This window comes from Lissotriton helveticus, chromosome 5_1, assembly GCF_964261635.1.
Source record: "Lissotriton helveticus chromosome 5_1, aLisHel1.1, whole genome shotgun sequence".
NCBI lineage: Eukaryota > Metazoa > Chordata > Amphibia > Caudata > Salamandridae > Lissotriton > Lissotriton helveticus.
The window spans coordinates 1,802,249,954-1,802,275,717 of NC_136065.1; the positions used below are offsets into that span (position 1 = coordinate 1,802,249,954).

General features: G+C 43.6%; 1 protein-coding gene across 1 annotated transcript in view; it reads left to right on the forward strand.

The window, feature by feature from the left end:
- The window catches only part of FMNL1 (formin like 1), a 382,798-nt gene extending 369,690 nt beyond the window's left edge, over positions 1 to 13,108 (forward strand). The window contains exons 21-26 of the mRNA XM_078645122.1: positions 2,852 to 2,981; positions 4,893 to 5,056; positions 6,155 to 6,256; positions 6,787 to 6,885; positions 8,399 to 8,522; positions 12,070 to 13,108. Of these exons, the coding sequence (XP_078501248.1) occupies positions 2,852 to 2,981; positions 4,893 to 5,056; positions 6,155 to 6,256; positions 6,787 to 6,885; positions 8,399 to 8,522; positions 12,070 to 12,173 (723 nt within the window). The 3' untranslated portion in view covers positions 12,174 to 13,108. The remainder of the gene's footprint in view (positions 1 to 2,851; positions 2,982 to 4,892; positions 5,057 to 6,154; positions 6,257 to 6,786; positions 6,886 to 8,398; positions 8,523 to 12,069) is intronic.
- Positions 13,109 to 25,764: the final 12,656 nt, after the last annotated feature.

Below are 25,764 nucleotides of genomic sequence, written 5' to 3' on the forward strand. Positions count from 1 at the left end.
CTAACAAGTCATTGAATAAATCAATCTCACTGTTTGTATGTATCTCTACCTACTTAATGACGTTGAAGAGCGGACCAGGCCTTAGATGCAAAACGCCTGGGACAATGTGAGTAATACCCAAGATGCACTGCAAGGACAATCTTTAAGGATCCTCCCAGTCCCTCCAGCTGCTGAGCCGGCAGCGGAAAGCCTGAAAATTCTCCCTTACAAATGTACACAGTCACTAATCCTTCCTTAATCCCACCAGACACAGGGGGTCACTTCAAAAGTGGTGGCTGGCCCTGCAGGCCAGAAGAGACTCCCACATATAGAGCTCAGTCTGCCTAGCAGGGACATCTATGCCTTCAGAACACCTGCCAGCTATATAAAGCAGATTCCCTGCTAGGACAATTGTTTTAAATTTAATTTGATCAATTCTGTACATCTTTTCAACCCACAGTAGCTATTAGGACATATCAGAAGAGACTGAACAGTATTGTGTATTTCACATGCATGTGTCTTGTACTATTTGTCATATGGCTGATGCTTAACACATTTAGTTAACTATCAGATCTGCTACTTCTACTATTCAAGAATCAAGAACTGCTATTGCATTATCTACACCCATACTGTTTGTCCCCAAGGAGGAGGTGGACCCTAGGAATCCTAGGGGCGTATTTACATGAAAAGTGATGGAGCACAGCGTTGGCCTTCTTGGCTTAACGCCGTGCTGTGCCACTTTTAAAATGCAGGGCTGCACCGTATTTACAACAATACAGTGCAGCCATGCGTTTCCCTCTGCGATGGGGCTAATTACAGCTATCGCCAACACAGGCACCATAGCACCGTAGTGCAAGCGGGCCTGCATTGTGGGAATGTTTGTTTATGTGCAGGAAAATGTCCCTTCCTTCACATAAACAATCCTAAATGGCGATTTGTAACTTCTATGTGTGCTTCTTTGTGCAGCACACATAGAAGTTGCAACTCGTCATTTTTAAAATTATTATTTATGTGTAGGAAGGAAACCCTTCCTGCACATAAACAATAATTCATGGCGTTTTGCTTTTTTATGTGTGCTGCACAATGCAGCACACATAAAAACAGCAGAAACATTGCGCCATGTTAAGACCAGGATACTTTAGGTCATAATTTTGGCGCTGCCCCTTATTTAAACCACCATTGTAAATATGGGGCAGTGTCAAAATCAATGGGTGTTGTGGCGGAACGCCAACTGCATCACCCATTGCCCACCCCTTTCATGCTAAGTATAGTGTGAAAGGGTGTCTTATTCACAAGGCAGCGTTAAGTGGCTTAATGCCGCCTTGTGTATAAGGCGAAGCCCCTATTGCCACAGGAAGGTCGATGAAAGTGACGTTTCCATGGTGATAGGGGATTGTAAATATGCCCACTGGTATCTGGCAGAAGCGAAGGGGCCCTGTCCTATCAAGGATCAAGACCCTAAGAGATAAATAGTGAAAGCCTCAATTTACTCTCTCATCAGTGTCAATCAGTTTTGCAGAAACTGAGGGGCATATTTACAAGCCCCTATCGCCACAGGAATGTCACTTTTGGTGATGTTCCTGTGACGATAAGGGCTTTGCCTTATTTAAAAGGCAGTGTTAAGCCACTTAACGTGGCTTAATGCCGCCTTGTGAATAAGGCCCCCTTTCAAGCTACACTGAAACGGTTGAGCAAAGGGTGTTGCGCTGGGCGTTCCACCGCAACACTTATTGTTTTTTTATGCTGCCCCCTATTTACAAGGGTGGTGTAAATAGGAGGCAGCGCACCGAGGAGAATTGCTTTATTTCTCCTCGTGTTTGCTGTTTCTAAGTGGGCTGCATTGTGCAGCACACATAGAAACAGCAAAACCCCACAAATGATTGTTTATGTGCACCTTCCAGCACATAAACAATCATTCCCTCAATGCAGGCACCCTTGCGCTATGTTGCAAGGGTGCCTGCGTTGGTGCTAGGCAGCTTAATTTAGCTCCAGCGCAGGGAGAAGCGCAGAGGTTCATTGTATTTTTGTAAATACGGTGCATCTCTGCATTTCTAAAGTGGCAGAGCGCAGCGTTAGCTATTTTGGAGCTAACCTGCACTCCGCTACTTTATTGTAAATATGCCTCTAAATTTTTAATTATGTTAAATTATTCCTTTTTCCTTTCATATCTTTATAACAGGGCTGACTCAACATAGGCCACGTCTTTACCCATTTTCTCCCAACCAGAGTTTATGCTCCTTGACACATGCATCACGCTAGCTAATTAACACCCTGAACTGCTTTTGTTTTTTGATTTCTGTCATTCATTACCGTACATTCATTACCGTACATTTTATGATCATTCACAACAGCAAGTGCTAGTGTTGCTGTTTTTGCACAGCAAACCACCTGAAACCAAAACATATATGTTTTAGGGTACTTTGAGTGTTGCAAGATGGTCCATGTATCTGTGCTCAAACCCACAGAATGCAGATGTCGAAGGGTATGATTGCAGTCAAATTCGGTTATATCAGCCCGTAAGGGGCCTGAGCGCCAACACAGGTGTATGCAATATGGCAGTAAATTGATAACACAGAGAGTAACTAGTTATATAACAACTAGATAGTCAGGAGAGTGGCAGGAAAGTGGCTGCTGAAGATTTCTCGAGTTGTCTACAAAGGGCTAAGGCCTTGGCCCATTTTACACAGAACAGTTTGGTTTTCTCCAGTAGTCACAGCTTGGAAGTCTATGGAGGTTGCCATTTTCCAAATAGATAGTAGCTGCAACGCTCAATGCCCGGCTTCAAGCACAGAGGCGAGCGGTCTGAATGATTTTGTAGGACTACTGGCAGGTACAGATAAACAAATCTAGCTTTTTGGGTTCTTTTCCTCAGCTCCTGGACACCAAATCGACAGACCGCAAACAGACATTGTTGCATTATATCGTGAAGGTAATTGAGGAGAAGTATCCAGAGCTGAAAGCATTCCACGCGGAATTACACTTCCTGGACAAGGCTAGCGCAGGTATGTAATGGGGCCATTCAGGTATGTGTTACTTCCAAGGGTTGATGTCTGACTATCCTTTGGTAACCCAGCAGCCAGCACATGCAAGCATTGTACTGGAAGGGGCCCTGGATTAGAACCTAGCGAATTGCCCATCAGTAATCATCAATTACATGGTTTGGCTACAGAACTTCTCTCTATCTCAGGTTTCCTCTAAGAGTAACACCTTCAGACACGGACTTTAAAGATCATTCAAGGTAGGTATGGTTTACTGTAGCAATTGCACAAATTCTACCCTGAAGGTCTATAAAAAGGTCAAAATTAATGTCCCACTGATAGATTTGCAGGCATTAGGTTCAGAGGGGAGTTATTTACATACTTAGGGACTGATTTACTAACATTTTGTGATGGGTTTAGGTCACACAAGTGATGCCATTCGGTGCAAACATTTTTTGGAGGGATATACTTTCTGCAAAATTGTCTGAAAGTAACGCAAAGCACTGTTTTTTGCTGCTTTGCATTACTTTGTGTCAGGGGCATTCTATGGGTGGTACATAGGTCTTCTCATGCAATCCCCCAAACCCTTAACTAACAATAGTAGACAGAGCTATGCGCCACAAAATAATGCCTCTTTGAGGCAGGTGTTAAAGGGGAGAAATGTTCTTATTTTCTCAAGTTTGAATGAGTGCCTCAGGTAGGGCACTATCTTGGTTGCTGTGCTGCTCTGCGTTGTGTGATTGCTAAATCTACCCCTTAGTGGGTAATCTGGAAAACAAGTAGGGTTTCAGGCCTGAGGGTCTGATTTGTGCATTGCTTGTTTACTGGATCAACACATTTTCAGTGTCAGGATTTAGGGCATGTACACAAGAAACACAGAATGTCACCATTGTACCTATGCTTCAAGATCTCTGCCATCTTATCCATTAACAGGTCTTTAAGATCTATCACAGAAGGTCTGTGTTACACCAGTGTGGAGACTGAAACATAAGAAGGAGATATAACTCTTGTCTATGAATGTCGGCTCATCACCTACATATCAGGCATCAGTTTGAACATCTGCTTATTTACATGATCCTTCCTCTGAGTCATCCCGGCTGGTCCATTTAATAAAACTTCTAGACACCACTTTGTGATCTGCAAGTCAAAGTGCCTGCATATGATTTATTTACCAATCTACATTATGCAAACTATCTATCTACTGGCTATACAATTGGTTTTGTTACACCTTCTCCTCCAAATCCCAGGAAAAGGCATTGATTCCAGGTCTCATGTTCTGCAAGAATGCATTTGGCATGGATTGGCAGGATATTTCTGGGTGAAAGCTGCTGAAAGGCCTAACTTAGTGTGGGTGGCTATGGAACATCGAAAGGTTTGGAAGAAATGCTTGATCCGGAGAAGTGTGTATTAATCTCTGAATTCAGCTTTCCCTCCAAAAATGACGGATTTCCAATCTTCCACCCAACTTTACACCAGCCCCCAATAACTGTCCAACATCTCGTTGCCTAACACTGTCATATTTCTGTCATCATGGCTTAAGATCTGGATCAGAAAACATGTTTTAAAATGGTTAAGGAAATGTCTATGTTTACGGTAGGCCCGAAGGGTTACCTCTAGGAAAGAAGAGCAGGACATTGCAAAGCCTGACTTATAATAAAAATCTTCCAGAAGTTATTGGCATTCTTCCATTAACACCACTGACACAGGGCCTGAACAGCTCCTACCATGAGTAGGCTACTAACGATACATCGTACCTTGGCGATGCGTTCTCCATGATGGAGTCCTACACTTAGATGAGTATGATGCATCTGCACAAGATGGCTGTTGTCAGTGCTTGAGTGATATCAGTGAGGCAACCCCCAGACTGCATGTGTTATTCTGCCCACCTCCCACTCCTGCCACTGATTTTCTTGCATCACCTTCTTCCGCCTGCAGTGTCGCTGGAGGGTGTGATTTCCGCTGTGAAGGGCTTGCAGCGTGGCATGGAGCTCACCCGCAAGGAGTTCATGAAGCAGGACGACAGCCTGGTGCTCAAGGAGTTTCTGAAGAATAACCAGGACCTGCTGGACAAGCTAGTGGCCGATAGCAAAACAGCACAGGTGGGTACTCATGCATACCCCAACCACATTGTCCACGCTAATCCTGATTGCATCGGTCAACGCCACATAGTTAATGCTGCTTCTTTCACTGTACACCAAACCTTCATTGCTGATTGTATCGCTCCACACCACACTAACACAGCTGGAATCACTCCACACAGCTCATTTAATGGTGCTTGTATTACGCCACGCTACACATATAATGCTGCATCAATCTCTCCACAACAGCCTCTAAATGAATTACATATTCCAGTATACGGTAAGAAGTTTCTTCTCCTAGATAACCAAGTGTCGGCTGTTTCCTTTGTATACTGGGATTATGACATTAATGTGAAGCTAAGCGCCAAAGTCGAGCACAGCATTTCCAAGTGGTAGAGCTCTTCAAATTTTAAGATTACACTTAACTAACCTTTCTTGGGAGCTTTTAGGGACTTGTAGAGGGAATGGTTTTCCTAAAGGTAAGATACAGAATGGTTTTCCTAAAGGTAAGATACAGGATTTTCTCCGGAGAGAACAATTTATGTGGCTAATTCTAAATGAACTGTTCTCTTTTCTAAGAGGATCTGAAAATCCTGTCTGCACACATACACACCAGCAAAACCCTTTAGTACATCACCATGGTCTCCAGGATGTCACCTGTCCCAACCCTTCTTTCTGGTAGCACCAGCCTGAGACACCTTCCTCCCACAGAACTGAAATAAAAATAAACACAAGGGCCACATCTACTTACTCTCAGTGTCCTTCACCGATGCATTGAAAACTGGTAAGTTGGCAGGAGGTCCTATGTCCACATAAGTCATCCAGGCGTATCTCCCCTTCCTTGTCACAGTGTTTGGAATTGGAGGATAAACCATTTGCAAACAGGATAGATATTAAAGTGAGAAAAAGGGCATGTTCCTGGATTACTTTATAAGATGCATATTCACAGAATTCCTCCTCGCCTCTTTAGTTCATGAGGCAGGCTCTTCAACATTGTCCATCTAAATAGGACATTTGTAGTGGGCACAGTGAAAAGACCTCGCTTTGCGCTGCAGCGTTTCACTGTCACTGCATCGAAGGGCACGTGACATTTTCTGACTGATCTGTTTATATCCACAGGAGGCATATGAGTCATCTGTGGAGTACTTTGGTGAAAATAGCAAAACCTCGCCGCCATCCATGTTCTTCCCCATATTTATTCGCTTTGTGAAAGCGTACAAGGTGAGTACACTACTGAGTCTATGTAGCAGTAAGAGAATTGAATGTAAAATCTAAGATAGCGTGACTAAAGGTAGTGGGAGAGGACTGGGTAAAAGAGTTAAAACCGAATGAGAGAGTGTTGGATAGCAAGAAGTGATCAGGAAGTCCAAGGAGCATGCCAGAAACAGACAGGATGAGCAAGAAAAGGGAAGGAGTAAGAAGGAAAGTTGAAGGCGGTACCAGGATGAAGAAAGGAACCTGTAGGAAAGGGGAGAAAGTGAGTAGGAGAAGGGAAGGCACGGTGGTGAAATGTGAAAGAGCAAGAGGAAAAAGAAAATAATTCACGCGAAAGGGAAGGCACAAGCAGGAAACGATAAGGATTAAGCAGGAAAGTGAAAGCAGAAAGTTGGAAAATAAGGGTCTTGTAGGCTCGACAGAAGAGTAATAAGGAGAGCTCTGATGCATTGAAGGATCTAAGTATTGATGGTGGGAAGTGTAAATTATGAATGGTCTGAGGATTTCAAACTATTTCATTGACTTACTCCTGATAGAAAGCGGAGCAGGACATCGAACTTCTGAAAAAACAGGAGGCAGCTGCCCGCGACGCAGAGTGCAATAAGCCAGCTAAAGAGGAGGCACAGACTCCAAAGGTAGGACACGGCTTCTGTAGATGCAACACGTGTCAGTAGATGCTCCAGAGTGAAATAAGGCGCTTCCATAGAAACCCTCCATATTCCTAAATATGATCTTGACCCCAGAATTGTAAGCCTCTAATGTTATGTTGCTGGATATATAAGCAGATATTTAATGTTAGGTCCCAAGGCAGTATGTCAGGCCTCTTAGGATGTGTCCAACAAATGTAGATAGAAGTCAGGTCTTGGAGGTTGGGTCCCACAATCCAGGGCAGAACTGGATGTCTCCAACATTGGGCGTCTTCTTTTCCACTGTTGATGCTCACAGTAAGAACAGCCACCCCCAAGGCTAGCTTTTAATTAAGTATCTTATTCCATTTCGACTGATACTGATGGCATGACTGAAATCATCTTTTCAGAATGACCTAACATTCACCCTCCTAAGAAACAACAAATCTTTGGTGTGCATGTCCATTGAACATGGGGCACGCGCTGCACAGCTTTAGTGCCTTCTGATGAAGGCTCACACATCTCCACCTCCCTGGAGGAGATATCTAAATATGGGGGTGTTGTGCTCCATCAGGGCAGTGAAGTACATCTCTCCACTGACCTGGCAGAACAGAGTACAGCGTGCCTTTCTTTACATAAGGCCCTGGAGTCTTAGCCCCTAATTAGAGAACAACATTTAGTTACATTAAGGTAATATAGCAAGTGCTTATTTTGGGAAAGAATAAGTGCTGGAGCCCGTGACTGTTTCTATTGAAGGTCGGGGTGCCAAATACCAAGGCTGCACAGTCTTGATTCCCACCTGATGTCTCATTAATCCACTACCAGGTACTGCATCTGTCTTTGTCTCACTCTTGAAGGTTCCTTTACATCCCTGAATTCTCCCTTTGTCACTGTTTTCCATCATTTACTTCTCCCTTGTCCCTATTTTCCATCTTTCTCTTAACATTTTGTGTTTTTGCTCTCTTGATCTGGGTAAAAACCTGTTGAGGGAAAATAAGTGCTGGTGAGATCTACAGACAACCACCGACTCAAATTATGCACTGAATATAGCCATGATCTTGAGACAGTGATGCAGGCCTATCTGATCATAAAAGGATCACACAGGATAACAGGCCCTTACACCGGGATCACGCCACAACCAGCCTTCAGAGGGGTGGCAAGTCATCAGCTATGTGACCATCATATGGAATGCTGGGCTTTGAATATAAAAGGCTTGCAACACAAATTAAGCAAGTCTTGCATCATAGTTGTGGCTTATATTGCCAGCAATCCAGTGTGCTTGTCCATCCAACTGAATTCCCGGTTGTGAGTTGCTCTCGCCATGATATTATTGATGATATTATTCCAAGGCTAAAGGCACAGACCCCTGTGTCAGTGGCCATGATCACTTAACTGAAGTTAGAGAATGGGGCAAGTGGGTTTTTCAATAAGGGTTACAAGGAATTACGAGGGGAAATCTGTACCTTGTCACTGAATGTCCTGCCTCAAATCTAACTTTGCCTTTCTTGATGTTTCTGCCCAGTCTCCAGCCGTGAAGGCCAAGCGGCAGCAGGTTGACCTGATTGCAGAGTTAAAGAGAAAGCAACAAGTGAAAGAACCTCTGATGTATGAGGGAGGAGATGGAGCCATCGAGGATATCATTACTGGTGAGTGAGCACAGGGTGATTGGTGCAGTGTTACTAGCAACCTATCACTATTGAAAACAAACTATGTAGAGTAACACTACAAATCATGAAAAGAGTGTGATTTATCACTTGTGATTAGTGGCTGGATGTACAGTATTACTAGGGCCTGGGTCTACAGCATCACTCACTAAGGGACTGTGCATCATTATTAGTAATAATGGAACATTATGTCATTGTCCATGACAAAAGAAATCCCTATTATCGGTAAATTCAGAGGCAGATCATGCATTGTCACTTGTCATTAAAGGAATAGTGTATCCAAGGTTTAGCTGCTCACTAATTTCCAAAAGTTAGCCACTTCATTATCGGCCAACAAGTGATGCATGTTGGACCACTGCAGAGAACTAAATAGTGTACCTCACTGTACTTGCAATTTATGTATAAAACTGTGATAGATAATTTGAGTGACATGATCTATTACAAGGGCTTGAATGGCAGAATCTTGGATTAGTGCCTACATTGATCCACGATTAAGTGTTTAATTGACAGTGTCCCTGAAATAAACCCACAAACTATGGCTCCATTGGCCAAGGTCTCAGAAATCAGGATACTTGCCTACTATTTCAAGACAAGGGGTCTTTGATTCTTCCAAAGTGTTCTTTGAAACACCAAGTACTAGCCCATGAGGTGTGGAATCAGGGTACTGTTACTTAAGGGGCTTTGATTCACAGGCTCTTTGCCCAAAGGTTTTCAATCCACTGGATCCTTGCCCAACAGTTTTTGTTTAAGTGCATCTTTTATTAAACTTCAGACCATATGATATTTTCCCTTTGCTCTAAACCACCGATTCCCTTTGGCAAGCCTCTCGGAATTATTGCTGAAGACACGGGGTATCAGCATTAGTTCTCAAAGTATAACATGGATAAAACCACTGCTTGGTGATTTTGTTTCAGATAGGCAATGCATTTCATCCCTTCCTTTGACAATCAAATTGATACAGCAGAAAATGGACTGAAGTGGGATGCCTGCTATACTGAGCCTCAACATTATTTTAATCATTTGTTTTTGCTGCTCTCTGTTGGCATTGTATGTGTGGCACACATTTTAAGTTTAAATGTAGTGGCAATCTTGGGTCATAACCTTTAACTAGTCGCTAGCGCTATTGTACATCTTTCATCTTAGTACTTTAGTTTTCGTGGTGAGAGACCACCCGCCTCAGGTCAATAACCTTCAGCTTCTCAGGTTCCTTACTCGTTTGAGCCACCATCTTTCTTGTTCTTCATCCACAACCTTAATTTCTTATGACTCTGTGAGCACTTACATCAGATGTTTTATGAGCTGCCAAGTAGCAATTTTTTATACAATAAAATATTAGGGCAATGCTTACACCGCATAATAAGAATCCCACAGTGTTTCCTCTTTCTCATTTTCTAGCACTAACTTGCTTCCTTGCCTGCTGCTCCTGCACTGTCTGCTCTGCTTTCCTTTTCATGCTGTCTCTCATTTTCTGTTTCCCTGCCTATCCTCTAAATTATCTGCCCAGCATTGAAGACTGTGCCTTTCACCGCTCGCACAGGGAAGCGTTCTTCAAGGCTCTTCTGTGACAACAGCTTCAGCGACGAAAGCCCATTATAGCTTCTGGCTTTAGGTAATCTCTGGGATGGATGAAGGTAGTTGGTTGTTGCCAATTGAAAATAATTTGGAACTGACATTATGTGTTAATTTGTGCAGTTTCATCAAGGATTTAGGCATGAGTATCTGACTCGTTTGAACAGGGGATGTGGCACGATTGTTACAGGAAGTTTTCTTTCACTGTCTTAGTTTGTAATTACTTTTAACAGTAACAAGTTATATATGTATTACTAATTATACCGTCGAAGAAATATGTTATTCATTGATGACTCCTTACTAACAATATAAATAGAGAGTATTCACTACATACTTCATGTTACTTCCCAAATACTTACAGATGATATTTTATTAGGCTTGTGTTCAGATGATGTGTAGATTGCTTGAAGCTCAGTGCTTAGTTAATTTTAGATTAAATTTAGGTAACCATTTCATAACAACATTTTTGTTAGATAGCTTGTGGACATTGCCTCTTTCAGATTGTTCAGACTGGTTAGTACTCGTTTGGATTGTTTAAGTATTACTTTAAAAATATTTAGTTGGTATTTTACCGTCCCTTTATCTTACTACTTTATATACTCCATTTTACTATATTGACATTGATTGGTGTAAGATTACTTTAAGATTTCATTGACATTATTTTTAGATTAATATCTGAAGTCATTTAGTTTGCTTAGATGTGATGATGAATAACTTAAATTATGCCTGTTCATCTGCAGGATAACATATCCAATGAATATTGGAGTAAAACATTATGTCATAGGTTGCATACCAATGAGAATTTTAATTGTAAGGTTTCTTCCAGGAAACTGTGCAAAAAATATGTAGATGAATATTAGATTGTTTTACTCTCACTGGATCTTTTCACTCCTGCAACCATCAAAGAGTTAACTATTTTAGCTCAGGCCAAAGACGGTGCAAACAAACCTTAGAGTTGATGTCTTGGCAACCAATAAGGAAGCACCCTTTAACTTACATTAGTTGAAAGGGAGCAAGATAATGCACTGTCTCATACCTTTGATACGAACGGTCTCCCCTTTAAAAATGGAGGCCCACAGACACTAGACCAAAGAATTTAAAGAAATAATTTTTCTCACCAGGCCCTAATAAAATCACAAGAGTAACTGGTGGAAGTGTTGTGCATCTCAAGTGAGAAAAACAACCTTCACAGATGTACTATAAAGTAGATTACAGAAATCTTAAGAGCTTCATTCTCTTATGTGTCTCATGCTCTTCAGTCTATGTTCAGTCAGGAAAGCTGCTGTGATCTTTGAACTGATAGTTTGTGCTGAGAAACCGCTTCTAAGCAAAATCCCACATGATAGTTGGTTAGCTCGTTAAAGCGCCATCCTGATTTCAGTTCTTCAGGAGCATTGTAAGACATTGTGCGATAAATAAGACAAAGAAAAAAACAGTTCATCTTGCAGAGACATCTCCTTAACTATTAGGACTGATGAACAGTCCTTATCATTGCATGTGGTAAACTAAAGGTTCATAGTGCAGAAACAAGCTTATAAAGCCCTCCACCGTGAAGTTTATTTTCAGAAAAAGCTACACTCTTCAAAAGAGGGTTTTTTGAAAGTGTATGCTTTCAGTCATAGGCTAGGCTGTCTGCATAGTGAGAAGCAAGGATGTTTTAAAGGTCTCAGTAAAATTAGTATCTTGTAATCTCCTAGGGTCAATGCATAGAGGCGGTTCAGTAGCATTTCATATTGCAGGAACCAGATAGAACTATTTCTGTTTTTGCTAGTGTTCTTACAAGTTGAGATTTGTGTGCGTGTGTATGCTTAATACCTTTTTAATGGTAAAAAGAATCCCTTTTGGACACGTTTGGCCAGTCAGTCAAATAATAATGTTTATTTTCATTGTCCGATGCATTAATGTTTCCAAAATTAGCAATGTCAAAAAGCGTTTGACAAGGAACTTTCTCTCTGTGCAGATCTGCGAAGCCAGCCATACAGGAGGGCCGATCCAACCAGACGCAGTGCCAGGAAGCGACCGAATGGGCAAACGTTGCAGGCACCCTCTGACGTCCCTCTCTAATGGACCTTCCTCTTTCAGCACAAATGATTGGACAAAGTTCATTCTGGATTGTGGAACTTTCTACCCCTTCATTGAAGGATCATTGAAAGACTCATGAAACACAGTCAAGAAACAACAGCCATTTTTGGGCATAGAAGATGCCTTGCTCCTTCAGCAGCTTAATTGAGCAGCATGCAACTAGAGCATGTTGGCTGCACAGGCTGTGTAGCCTAGATTACACCTTCCAGGTGCCCTTGACCACTAGGTACTGGAAATAACTGAAGATAGATGGCACTGCCCCTGGACATATCTCGCTATAGCCCTTCCGTATAATAGTGCTGTGTTTCATTGAGATGCACGTTCTCAGGACTGCTATGTAGACATCATTTGCTCACAACAACATCCTTACATTCATCACACATTTAAAATCAATATTGTTACTGAAGCTTTGCTAGCAGCAACATAGCAGTTGCCCTACTAGGGTCTTTATGCAACTAGCATCAAGTTATTTAACAACGCTTACCTCACTTCTACCAAGCACAGTATTGTTCCTATCCTGGCACTTGGAATACCCTTCCCTATTCTAGACCACCTTTAACAACAATATACTTATCGAATCCAATCGACTGTACTCCTAGAGACTCTGACCGATGACATCCAAACACCAACAGCCTTATCAAAGGTAAGTAGCGACCAACCCCGCTAGCACCATTCTGGAGGAAGCTCTTGGTTAGCAGCATGCCATATACGAATGCCTAATCCTGTACATATGAATTCTAGTCAGGATAAACATTCTCCATAACTATCCCACTGTTTACATTAACATATCTGTGAAGTCACTACATTGGCAGTTAGGAAATAATGGCATAGGTATGTAATCCCTGTAGTCCACAATTGTTTAACAAAACCAGATTACTAACAGAAACCAGAAGGAAATATATCTTTATCCAAGCCTTGTGGCTGTGCCCTATCATTTTCTTGGAAAAAACGGCGAGGATCTGCCTTTAATACTGAAAATAAATCGTCATCAGGGTCTTTCCTCTCAATCATTGTAGCCCGATTCACAAAACATTCTTATATGAATTGGTGTGCCATAGTCAAGGACCTTGAGGAGTAAGCCAGGAGTCACAGGTATGTCACACCTGTTTTCAGGAACATTTTGTGACTCAAGCCCATAATGTCTCTTTCCATAAATGATGGGGTTCATTTTATTATTATTGTTTTTTCCAGAGTTTTTGATAGCGGGTACTTGACCCGAAGGTATCAGAACGCTCAACAAGAGCACCAGTTGCATTACAGACAGACACATTCATTTTGTTAGGCATGGGTAGATTAAGTGATTTGCCCAGAATCACAGGATGTTGAGCGTCCCTTGCTAAGGCTTGAACCCGGTTCCTCAGCTTCGAGTTCAGACACTGTAGACGTTAGGCTACATCCTCACCCCTATAATACTGCTGATTCCAAAGTTATTACAGGTGCTACTTTGCCACCAACAACACTCTCATTAAAGTTGTTCCACCACAGACGCCAACATTGTTCTAAAGGCAATACACAAGAGGTACCGATATTCTTACTAAAACTATGTCGGACCTGTTATCAAAATTTTTATGAAAACCATCTAATTCCTGCTGTTGTGTTGCTGGTTGAAGACATACCACATCTGACTCAAACATTTTTTGAGGAAATTACAGCAAAAATTACGTTGTACGGTTCACAGCCCCTTTAAGTCATGTCTCCCCATCACAAGCAACCTCCCAGAACCCCCAGAATCAGATCTAAATCAATTTTGAGAATCATCACCACAAAGCAGAAAAATTAAGTCCAAAACAACTTCTGTATATCAAGAAGGAGTCAAACAGAGGAGGACAAGCAGAGATGCAGTTTATTTAGAGTTACACAGAGACAAAACATCTACCAAAATTATGAGTATGTCGATGTCAAAGGCACACTAAATATGGCTGACAGAACATCCCCCACTTTTTGGAGGATATCCCACTCTGCCAAACTCTAAATAAAACCCTAAGGAGCAGATTTACAAGCCACTTGTGCCTCTTTTACGCCACCGTTGCGTCACTTTTGTGACGCAGCGGCGGCGCAAAAGAGGCTCCATGCTGCGGGGTATTTACAACGTGACACATCTGGGAGATGTGTCACATTGTAAAACCATGCGCTAGAAGTAGGTGTTCAGGAGCAGGGGGGCGTTCCGGCGCAGGAACGCCTCCAAAAAGTGGCTGAGTGAAATCTACAAGGTTTCAATCAGTCACTTTTAAGCCCATGCTGCGTCAAAACCCTGCGCCTGCTTGAAGCAGGCATAAGGATTGACGCAGCATTTAAAAGATAGGGCACCCCAGAGTCTTGCTGGAGCTGCATCGCACTTGCGACGCAACTCCAGCAATGCTCCACCTTTATGGCACAGATGCGTCACGCATCTGTCCGTTTTTGCCCCATGGTGCTCCGCATTGTAAATGCGGCGCATCCATGGTGGCGGAGCCCTGACGCACAATAACTGGCGCATCCCTGCTGATACGCAGTTATTGTAAATCTGCCCCTAAGACTCCACGTTACATCACATTGGGGAGCCAAATGCCGACATTTTTTTGCACTTGTCCCCTCCCAGTAGGCAAGAAAACGAGGGCCAAGACATGCAACCAAACCAGTTACCACAATTTCTCACACTCAGTAGTGAGGCACGCAGCATCTTGATTTAATGAGAGAAGTCAGGAAATGCTATGGACTATCTAAAAGTGTAATCTTTCACCTCCAACTCAACTCTTGTCTGCAAGTGGCGAGGAAACCGCACAACAACCTTCATATCAGCCAGCTCTTTCTATCCACCGGCACAACAAATGCCATTTCTACACATCCCCTTTTGTAGAACCTCATCTCTCAGCTCATGTGACCTTAAGACAGCCATCACAATCCCTATGCCCCTTCCATCCATGTTTGGCTCTATAGTAGGCAGACAATAAGCCTTCCTGAGATAAGGGTCTGTTTCCATCTCTGACTGATCACACAGTGAAAACAGAAAACGTTCAGCCATGTTCACCCGCTCCTCTGACGCATCAAGCCCAGAAGACACAGTATTCTAAAAAGAGGATCCCCTTGTCAAAATAACAGAAGTTTTCAGCCTCAGAATGATCCTCATTATATTTTCCAACACACAGTCCCTAAGCTCTTCAGTTTCAGGTAAACATCTTCAAAGTATATTGGTGTCACTCAAGCCCCAGTGCAATATTTCACATTTGTCGCAGTGTGTACCAAAGATTTCAGACTTCTGTAGATGACCTTAATCATTGATGCAATGACCGTCACTGATTATTCTCTTCTGTCAGATCTCGCAGTCAGGTCAGCAGGCAGGGATTTGAAGAGCGTTCACTTAATATCCAAAAGTACGCCCTCCAGAGGAGTCTCCTCCTTAGTAGCTCCCCATCTCTTCTTCATGGAAGAAGTGCATGTCTTGAAAAATTCATAAGTGTTCCCTTTTGCCTTTTTGCCAGGCATGTCTTGGATCCTATATGATGCAGAGCACCCAGGAGCCAGTTAGTAGCCACTACTCAGTGCACCTACAGTCAGCAGACCCCAGCTGGGGTTCTCTGTCCTGCCAGGAAGGTGCTTAGGGACAGCAGCAGATTGAGACCACAAATCTTTGCAAGGCCCTGACGTTTCACACACCACGTTGGGTGGACTTCTTCACCACTCCCTCTGAAAAAAATGCTGCTAGCTGGCTCACCTCTGCTACACTGAGCTCACACCATTGCATCGATAATGTCTCTCAGTCATTTGCATTCACCCTCAACTCCTCGCAGCTTCAGAGTGATCCGGTACCACCCAGAAACAAGGTGTGCTACTGTCAGACTCAGAAAGCATCACAGTGAAGAGAGGTCAGGGAATAAAGAGAACTGTGCCCCAGCTCATTCTGCACTTCTTCAGTAGGGCACCACCACCAATTCAGATATTTCAGGTGCCTACCCTATACTCCATATAAATCAGCCTAGGGAGTGATCAGAACTTAGAAGCTTAGCCACTGCAGGTGAAGGCATAGGGCTGAGGATGGAAGCTCCAAAGTCCTGCAGCTATAATGGGGCCCCACAGGCTCCCAACTCCAACTCAAAACTTAATAACATTGTTACACCACCCCCATACATTCTTATTGAGTACCAAACTTCTCTACAACTAGCTTTGGAATCCTCCCTGAAACTGTATTTCTGCAAGCACCATTCTATTTATTTACCAATAAAAGCTACTAAACCCACACTGTGCTTATACTCTATGATCTTAAATTCACATACTTTTTCAAACCAGCTTGCCAATGACAACACTGCTCTGCAAAGGAAGCCACCGTAATAGTATCATCAAGTCATTCATTCTGCCTCAAAGATACTCTACAATTAATATGGGCAGTACTACTGGCCTTACCAAGGGCATTTCATCACTAACATTAATGTCAATAGTGGGAAATCCAATCTTTCAACCAAGGGCAGGGTTATAATGAACACCCCAGATATCTTAATTGTACCGATGAAGTACACACCATAATCCAAGTAAAGCCTTTGATATCAACAATCGATTTATACTTCAGTCACCAGCAGGTTTGAAAGTCATTCAATGCCGACAAAGAAAACCTTTCCAAAAACAACTATGGGGAACACCAAAGGTCTTACCAAAGCATCTCTCACCTGACGCCAACAGCCTTATCAAAACCAACACATGGTTATCACCAACTCTCTTACCAAAATCGTACCGTTGAAAATGGTTTCAGTGCCTACGTATAGAGAATGATACCAATATGGTGGAACCTGAAGAACCTAGATTACATGGAGGTCATGAAACATTTATATATTTGTCACTAACATATGTAAGCTTTCTGAATCTTTTGTGACCACAGATGCCATTCTCAGGACAGTAATTCAATCTGAAGAAGTCGCCCCTGTGATATTGATAAAAGCCTCTATCAGAAAAAGAGTTAATGGTGGTCCCAAAAGGTTCCTAGTATGTTTGCAGCATTTGTCTATTACCCACAATAGTACAATAAACTGTATTGCCACAAAGAGTGTAATCTAAAGCACCAAAGCACACACATTTCTCCTGACACCATCATTAGATTTAGCAAACCAGTTTCACAGCTAGAATGAACAGCATTGCCAATGTGTTCCTATATCCAAAACCGTTACAGAGCAAACACCAACAAGTGTATCCCATAACTAAGATCGACATCTCGCTGAAATCACCCCTGAAAAAGAGCATTCTCCTTGTGACTCTTTAGTAGCCTGATATCAATGACTTTTCTGACGGAGATGTCACCACCACCTCCACCTTGACAGGAGGTAAGTATTCACCAGTGTTCTAAGTAGTGAAACCAGGTGTAATCACTCCTCACCATTAGTTATTGATGAAAATTTAGTGAGGTGAGAAAAACAAAATATACTCTTCATACCTTCCGCAGGTCAAGGTTGATCATAGACTAGCCAAGAAATGGGACCTGGCATCCAAATCTGCCGTATAGCAGTAGCAAAGTACACCAAGTCATGTGCCCTTATTAGACTGGTTCTTTTTGACCTTGATCCTTCCCTGGAAAGTACAACTATCACATTTAATTTTAGTAGAACATGTCTGGCTGCAATAGGGTTTGAGGGAGGCGGTATTTGTACTGTCCAGAGAAGCATAATTTTGAGGGTCTGTCCTCCTGTCAGGAACCTGTACCCTCAGGTATGTAGGGTTATCGTTATTGACCTATTAAATAAGCTCTCCTTTAAAATAAGGCTCACAGAATTCCTATTCAAAATAAATATGAGATGTGCCTCCTTCTATGTTCCTTGATCCACATCAGAAGAGACATTTCATAATCCAGATGCTGTAGGTCGCGTCAAATTTCACCAGGAAAGACCAGAAGGAGATCTTCCGAGCCCTGTATCACCTGTGAAGGAATGCCACTGGTAGTGAGGCCACCAATCACTGACCGTCTTCTGCGTATTCCGGCTTTACCATTCCTTTACATAGTTTGAACTGTGTACAGGCATTAATGACATGTAATATCCTACCTCCTTCCTGACTCCAGTGAACGCCTTGGTCAAGCTTTGCTTCCCAGTGAAATACTGCGCTAAGTAATGCATTTGTAAGAAATGCTCCGGCTAAAATATGGCCTGAAAGGTATTTTTTGCTTTTCGTACTCCCACACACATACGTTTTGCAATATTATTGCCTTTCTACTGTAAAACTCTGTCAACTTGATGAAGTTGCCCAAATTCTATGAAAAATTCAATTTCACAAACCCGTACTTTCAAGGCCCCCCAGTCCAACCTTTTATGAGTTTATACTTCTCACCCTTTGGACAATCCACTGAACTTCATGGTGCTACAATGAACATCCTGTTGCAGAGTGAAAGACTTACCCAAGGCCGCCGCCCATCTAATATCTGAATGGCGGCTAGAAGGCCTACCATAAATTGGATTGCTGCCAATACCTGTGGTGGATATCTCTACTGAACTCTCTCTGTATCATATGCCCTTGTTTGCTGCGACAACTCTGGAATCATCTCAACTTTCTTATTTGTGACTGTTATTCTTTCTAGGTGCTAGACTGGAAGGCTCTTTGGGCAAGACACATTCCAGAATCACAAATTGTAATCCGTTATGCACTGCTTGAACCTTTCTCCCTTGTATCGTATTGTCATCTGGCTTTCATGCGCACCTAGAATGCTTACAGGGGGCACATGTGTGAATACAGGTGATGTACTCATATACTGAGATATGTAGCACAGGGTAGTAAAGCTGCATACACATAGTCTACTAACATCATTCATAGTTAATGACTGCATCAAGCTCACCTGGGGGAGCCACACCAAACCTTCGATCATTTTGGTGCCGGAGAGCACTAGATATTGACGCAGACCTGGAGCAGCCTCCTTTGTGATGCTTCTATAATGTCACCCTTGCCATCTTGAATCTGATGCAGACCGTTCATACAGTGTTCCACGGGACTTCAGAACCACCCTGTGTCTAGATTTCACCTTTCCCAACTCACCTTAAGTTTAAAATGTAGGGCACGTAAGGACTACGATTATAAAAAGATGTTGACCCTTCACTATGTACAGAGACTCCTGGGTGGACAGAAGTCACAAATGTCACTACCCAGCGAGGTACAGGACACGTATATAGGTGTCTCGGACAATGATGTGTATAATTAGAAAACGACGTTCACTCCAGCAGCTGTAATAAGCAAATCTATGAATTGCAAATTTATATACGTTATTTTTATTTTTATATGCTAAATGTGAAAGCTATTGAAATAAACAACTGGAATAACCCCAAAAAGGTGATGGAGTATTAATAAAGCATTACAGTGTAGTCAAACACTGGAGAAAGTGGCGAGTGGTACAACAGTGTGCTGGTTTTGAAGAAGGCTACAGGTAAGTAGCACTGTGCCATAGGACACGAGCCATGAGTTGGTGATGAAGGGGCATGTGTAGGGGGCGAGGTATTAGTGGGTGGCTCTGGGGTAAAGATCACCTCTCTCATAGAGGTCTCGTAAAACAACGAGGTCTCATAGAACTATGTACACTCATGCACCACAGACCTCTAGTATCTTCATTTTGCTTTGGACCACAATGCAACACATCCTAGATGTTGTCAGCTTCAAGTTCTTAACATAGAGTGGTAGATTTACTGCCTGTTGCCAGCCCAAGCCTGCTCTATCTTTTTCGTATCCACCTGCAAAGCAGATACTGTACAGTATGGTGTATCCCTGTGCATGAAGACCCAGTAGAGAAAGGAAGTTTACATTTGAGAAGTGGCATCCACAGATAGGAAAATGAACCATCATGCCACCCATGCATCATGTCCAAGATAGCAGGCAGACATTATAGAGTAATGACATATAGTTGAGAAGATACATCTTTAGCTCCTTCCATACGTGAAGGATAAAATGAACTTGTTGGATTTGGATGTGAATGGAGTAGCAAATTTCCCTTCTTCTTGCTTCCAGCTGTCCATCGGTGATATTCATCTTGTTTGGGATGTATAATGGAGAGCTCTAGTTTTTTACTTTAAGACATTTATATGATGCATGGCTAGTAAACAGAGCCAATGGAGGTGCTGATCCTGTGAAATATCTTAAGTCCTTTTAACCCTAGAGCCAGGTGGCCAAATAGGATCTCGGAATGCCAGGCGAGCAGGGCATGACTTTCTTTCAGCTGTGATGGGACCAAGGTGTCATGTTCTTTGCATTTTTGCCATTTGTGTGCTCCCTGCTTTTATTCATTTATGTGTTCATTCATATATTCATTCATCATAAATGCATGTTTTCGCTTTTTTATTTACAAATATTGGTAGACATGGCCCTTTTGACAGGTTTATCCCCAAATGTTTTGCCTTTTGCCTCCTATTTTTCTGATCTTCTTTTTGTTGGCTTTAGAATTCTGGGCACTTTGCCACGGCTTATCAGGTCTAAAGTGCATATGCTCTCTGTCTAAATTGTGACAATGATTGGTTATCCATGATTGGCATATTTGATTTACTGGTAAGTCCCTAGTAAGGTGCACAGTGTGTACCAGGTCCTGTAAATCAAATGCTACTAGTGGGCTTACAGCACTGGATGTGTCACCCAAATGAGTAGCCCTGTAAATGTTTCTCAGACCTACCACTGTAATGTCTGTGCGTGCAGTTGTAAACTGCCATGTTGACCTGGCAAGTGCACCCACTTGCCAAGCCCTAACCGTCTCTTTTCCTACATGTAAGACAGAGGTCAGGTAGGCCCAAGGTGCAGTGTATGTAAATGGTGGGACATGTATTGGTGTGTATTATATGTTCCGATAGAGAAATACTGCCTATTTCGTTTTTCACTATTGAAAGGCTATCTGTCTCATAGGCTAACATGGGAGTTGCTTTGTAACATCTAAGAAGTATACCTTTCCTTTGGGACAAGATAGAGAAGTGGAGTTTAGGCTCTCTGAACTCAGAATTTAATTGCACATCTTTTAGAGAGATGGCTGTTAAAAATTGCACTTTTAGAAAGTAGCCATGTTCTTATTTAACCATTCTGTGTGCCTCAGCTATTTTGTGTATTGACTGTCTGATTTTGGAGTGACAGGAATGGGGATGTGCATTCACTGTGGGGTTAGAGGTGTGTCCTGCCTTCTTGGCTCAGAGCTGAGCTGAACAGATCTTGCCTGCATTTAGAGTGGTGGGGTAAGTTTCACTTACACCTGAATAGGCAGTGTCTCCCCTGCACAATGCTGTATCCACCTCCTGTAGCGATTCTGCACTAGGGAGGACAGAACTGGTTTGAACTGGGCTCAGAGACCCTTGCCACAAATAGAACAAAGACAAAATGGGGTATAAGTAGTGGACCTTCAACCCCAAAGAATTAGATTACTTCTGAACTCAAGAGGCACCTTTGCCAAGGAGAAAAGCTGGAGAGATGTCAGGAGGAGTACTGCCCCTTTGCTGTGCTGTGTGGGGTTAGCCTGCAGTTGCTGCTTCTGCCAAGTAAAGGATAAAGACTGGAACTTGCTGAGAAACCTGCTTGAAGAAGAATCTCCAATGGTTTGTGTGTGTTGGCCTCCTGTTCTGAAGTCTCAGGTACACAAAGACTTCATCCCCAGCTCCCTTGAACTCCATTGTTGGGAGTTCTGCCCTACCAGGAGGTGTCTATTCCAGTTTTGTTCCTGCTGTTGGGAGCTAGAAGAAACCTAAGAGAAGCAAGAAAAACAATCCCTCATGCCACCAGCGACACTGCCGGGAAGCCACGACCTGCACCAAGGCTGGGGGCACAGCTTGTGAAGTGCACTATGCACCACCCCGCCTGCACCGCAGCTCTTACGCCCTTTGATGCCTGCAGTTATTGGTCTTCCCAACTCCAGTGCTTTCACGGCCGTCATCACCACCAGCGCCTGCATCCCATTATCAAAGAGACTATCACCAGCGAGGGTGACTCCAGGAGTCGCCTCACCAGAACTGATGCCTCACCGCCAACACAACCAACTTCCCCTGTTCTGAACTCGACACGTCGCCTCCTGGCGAACACAACCCCATGCCTCCCCTGTGTCAGCCAGGGAGCCTGCCTCGACCTCGGCACCAACGCTGTGCATCGTCCAATGCACTGTTGTTTGGGGGTCCATATGACTCCATGCCCGATGCCAATCACCTCGCAGTCGGTGCCGTATTTTGGATTATTGCCTGTCACAACATCGTAATAGGCCCAGATGGAGCTATTTGTTTGCTACAAGTTCTATTTTTGAAATAACTGTCCTAAAGTCATATTGGATTTTTCTCATTTTGGTCTTGTTTGGTTTAGATAAAGATGCCTTATTTATTTTTCAAAACTGATGTGGTGTTTTCACTGTATTACTCTGTGTTTTGAGTACAAATACTTTACATATTGCCTTTGGGATAAGCCTGCCTGCTCGTGCCAAGCAACCAAGGGGATGAGCAGGAATTATCTAGTGTGTGTATCCCCCTTACTCTGACTAGACAAAGGTAAGTATTTCTGCCAATTAGAGACTCCCAAAAAGTATATAATGTATTAATTTTATATTATATCAAACAGTTCATATGTTATATATAGGGTTTCCTGTTTTTAGTTTCAATTTGTTGTGAATTTTTGGTGACGTTTTTTATAAATTTGTAAAAATCTGTTTATCAGTAGCTACACTTTTTTGCACTATAAATAATTATGTTGACGGCGTTTTTCCAGGTCTTACAGACAGTGAGATAATGCAATGATGGGGATCCCCTGTAGAATGTGATGAAGAGCCCCCAGTATCAATTGTCTCACAAATATTCTTTGGTCTTGGACTGAATAGGGACACCCTGAAGGGTTGGGGCCCCATTTAAGGGTGCCCTCCCTCTGTGTTGCCCCCCTCCTCCTCATCGCTGGGACTGCAGGGGGTCTATGTTACGCCTCTACTTACAGAGAGTTTTGTTTTATCGCCCTATTCAGAAGAGCTTCTGTTTTTAGGATGAGGAGAATGGTGGAGTGGAAGAGCAGGACAAAAGTACATCACGTTTCTCCTTGGTACTTATGGTTTCCTCAGCCAAGCAAACTCCATTTCTTCTTATAGTCAGCTCTAACCTCTTCAAGCTTCATCAAGATTTCGATTTAGCCTACCGGTAAATCTTTATGGTTAGAAAACTCTCCATGTTGGGCCACTGATTGACGGGAAACAACCATTACAACGCAGTCATTACAATGCACTACCTTTACAACGCATGCCATTACAACGCATGCCATTACATCGCATACCATTACAACGCATGCCATTACAACGCATTATAAGGTAAGTAATGGAGATTTTTTAGTTTTAGGGTGGGTATGGGTTTTTGGGTGCATGGAATAGTAATTTTTACCCCTACACCACAGCTTTCCAAATTTTTCATGTTGGGGACACACTTTTTGGAGTTGCATCATTTTGGGAACACAGTAAGGCAGTGTAGCAAGCAAGTGTAGCGTAGCGAGCCCAAACCACCTAGGGGGAGTTCGGGGGGTTCTCACTTACTCTGTCTATCTCCCTCTCTCTCTCTCTCCCTCTCTCTCTCTCCAACTGTCTCCCTCTCTCTGTCTCCCTCCCTCTCGCTCCCTCTGTCTCCCTCCCTCTCTCTCCCTCTGTCTGTCTCCCTCTGTCTGTCTACCTCCCTCTGTTTCTCTCTGTCTGTCTCGCTCCATCTGTCTCTCTCCCTTTGTCGCCCTCCTCCCTCTGTCTGACTCTCTCTGTCTGTCTCCCTCCCTCTGTCTGTCACCCTCTGTCTCCCGCTCTCTGTCTCCCGCTCTCTGTCTTCCTTTGTTTCAGTCCCTCTGTCTCCCTCCCTATGTCTCCGTTCCTCTTTCTCCCTCCCTCCCTCTGTCTGTCTCCCTCCCTCTCTCCCTCCCACCCGCCCTCTGTATCCCTCCCTCTGTCTCCCTCTCTCTATCTCCCTCTCTCTGTCTCGCTCTCTCTGTCTCCCTCTCTCTCTGTATCCCTCCCTCTCTGTCTCCCTCTCTCTCTGTCTCCCTCTGTCTCCCTCCCTCTGTCGGTCTCCCTCTCCTTCCCTCTGTCTCCTCTGACTGTCTCCCTGTGCCTCCCTCCCTCTGTCTTCCTCTCGCTCTGTCTCCCTCCCTCTGTCACCCTCTGTCTCCCTCTCTCTCTCCCTCTATCTCCCTCTCCGTCTCCCTCTCTGCCACTCTGTCTGTCTCAGTCTCTGCCTCTGTCTGTCCCTGTCTCTGCCTCTGTCTGTCCCTGTCTCTGCCACTGTCTGTCTGTCCCTGTCTGTCCCTGTCTCCCTCCCTCTGTCTCCCTCTCTGTCACTGTCTGTCTCTGCCTCTATCTGTCTGCCCCTGTCTCTGCCTCTATGTGTCTCTGTATGTCCCTGTCTCTGTCTGTCTCTGTCTCCCTCCTTCTCTCTGTATCCCTCCCTCTCTCGCTGTCTCGTTCCTTCTCTCTATCTCTCTCTCCCTCCCTCTGTCTCCCTGTCTCACTCCCTCTGACTGTCTCCCTCTCTCTCTCTGTCTACCTCTCTCTGTCTCCCTCCCCTTCTCGCTCTCTGTCTCTCTCTAACTCTCTCTGTCTCCCTCCCTCTCTCTCCCTCTTGTCTGACTCCCTCTTGTCTGTTTCCCTCCATCTGTCTCCCTCTGTGCTGGGACATAACACTGTCTTTACACTAAACGGACAGACTAGTTTTCATTCGAACAAGAGGGTTGAATGGAGCTCCCGTTGCACTTCCTAGCGGGGCTGTTGTAGTTTACTTTAGACAATATTGCTAATTGATTATCGGGCCTGCTCTGCAATTAAGGGGGCATGAACTGTACTGAATAGCAGTGCTGCTGCACCTTCAGTGTGACAGTTTCCTCTCTTCTCATAAAAATCCTATGTGTTAATGAGATAGTTTTGGTTTGTGAAAGCAGCGCTGACATACCTTTAGTGATGCATTGCCAGCACTCCTTGGCTGTGCTGCAATAACATTGAATGGGGAAACTTTCTTATTAGGAGGTTTGACAACCCAACCACCCATCTCTCCCTCTGCACTTACCTTCACTTTATTCGATTTTGGACTACACTTTCTCGTCACCTCCACCTTACACCAGCACAGTGTTATGTTGGTGTTTATATTACTAACAAGCAGGATTGCAGAAATTGTAACTTGTCTCACAGCTTTGCACCAGTTTGCAGTGACCACACCACATTGACAAATTGGTTTCCATTAAATCTATGTTAATAACTTTTGTTTGAAGGGGCCAGGGCCATAACGGAGGCCCCCCAAACCCTGCGTTTTAAACTGAGTGTGATTAAGGGCAATCCTCGCAGTCCACAGTAAAGTCACAGGGACATAAAAGCAATTCTGTCTGCCTGATAGCGGGTGTCTGCAGCTCTCAGCGCTGCTCTCTGCCTGGTATCCTGCTCGCCCACATACACGCCAGCCCCCCTTCCACTCTTTTTACTTGTTAATGGGGCTTTGGTGTGAATCGCTTGACCCCCATAGAACATAGTGTCTCGGAGTCTGCGCTGCTGTGGCTGACTCCGAGACACTCTTTCAAAGAATGCCTCTTAATTAGCGGCAGTTATGTGCTAAGTGCCCGCGACACACCCACCATTCCCAGGCGACACAGCACTGTGTCGGGACATACAGTTTGGAAAGCTCTGCCC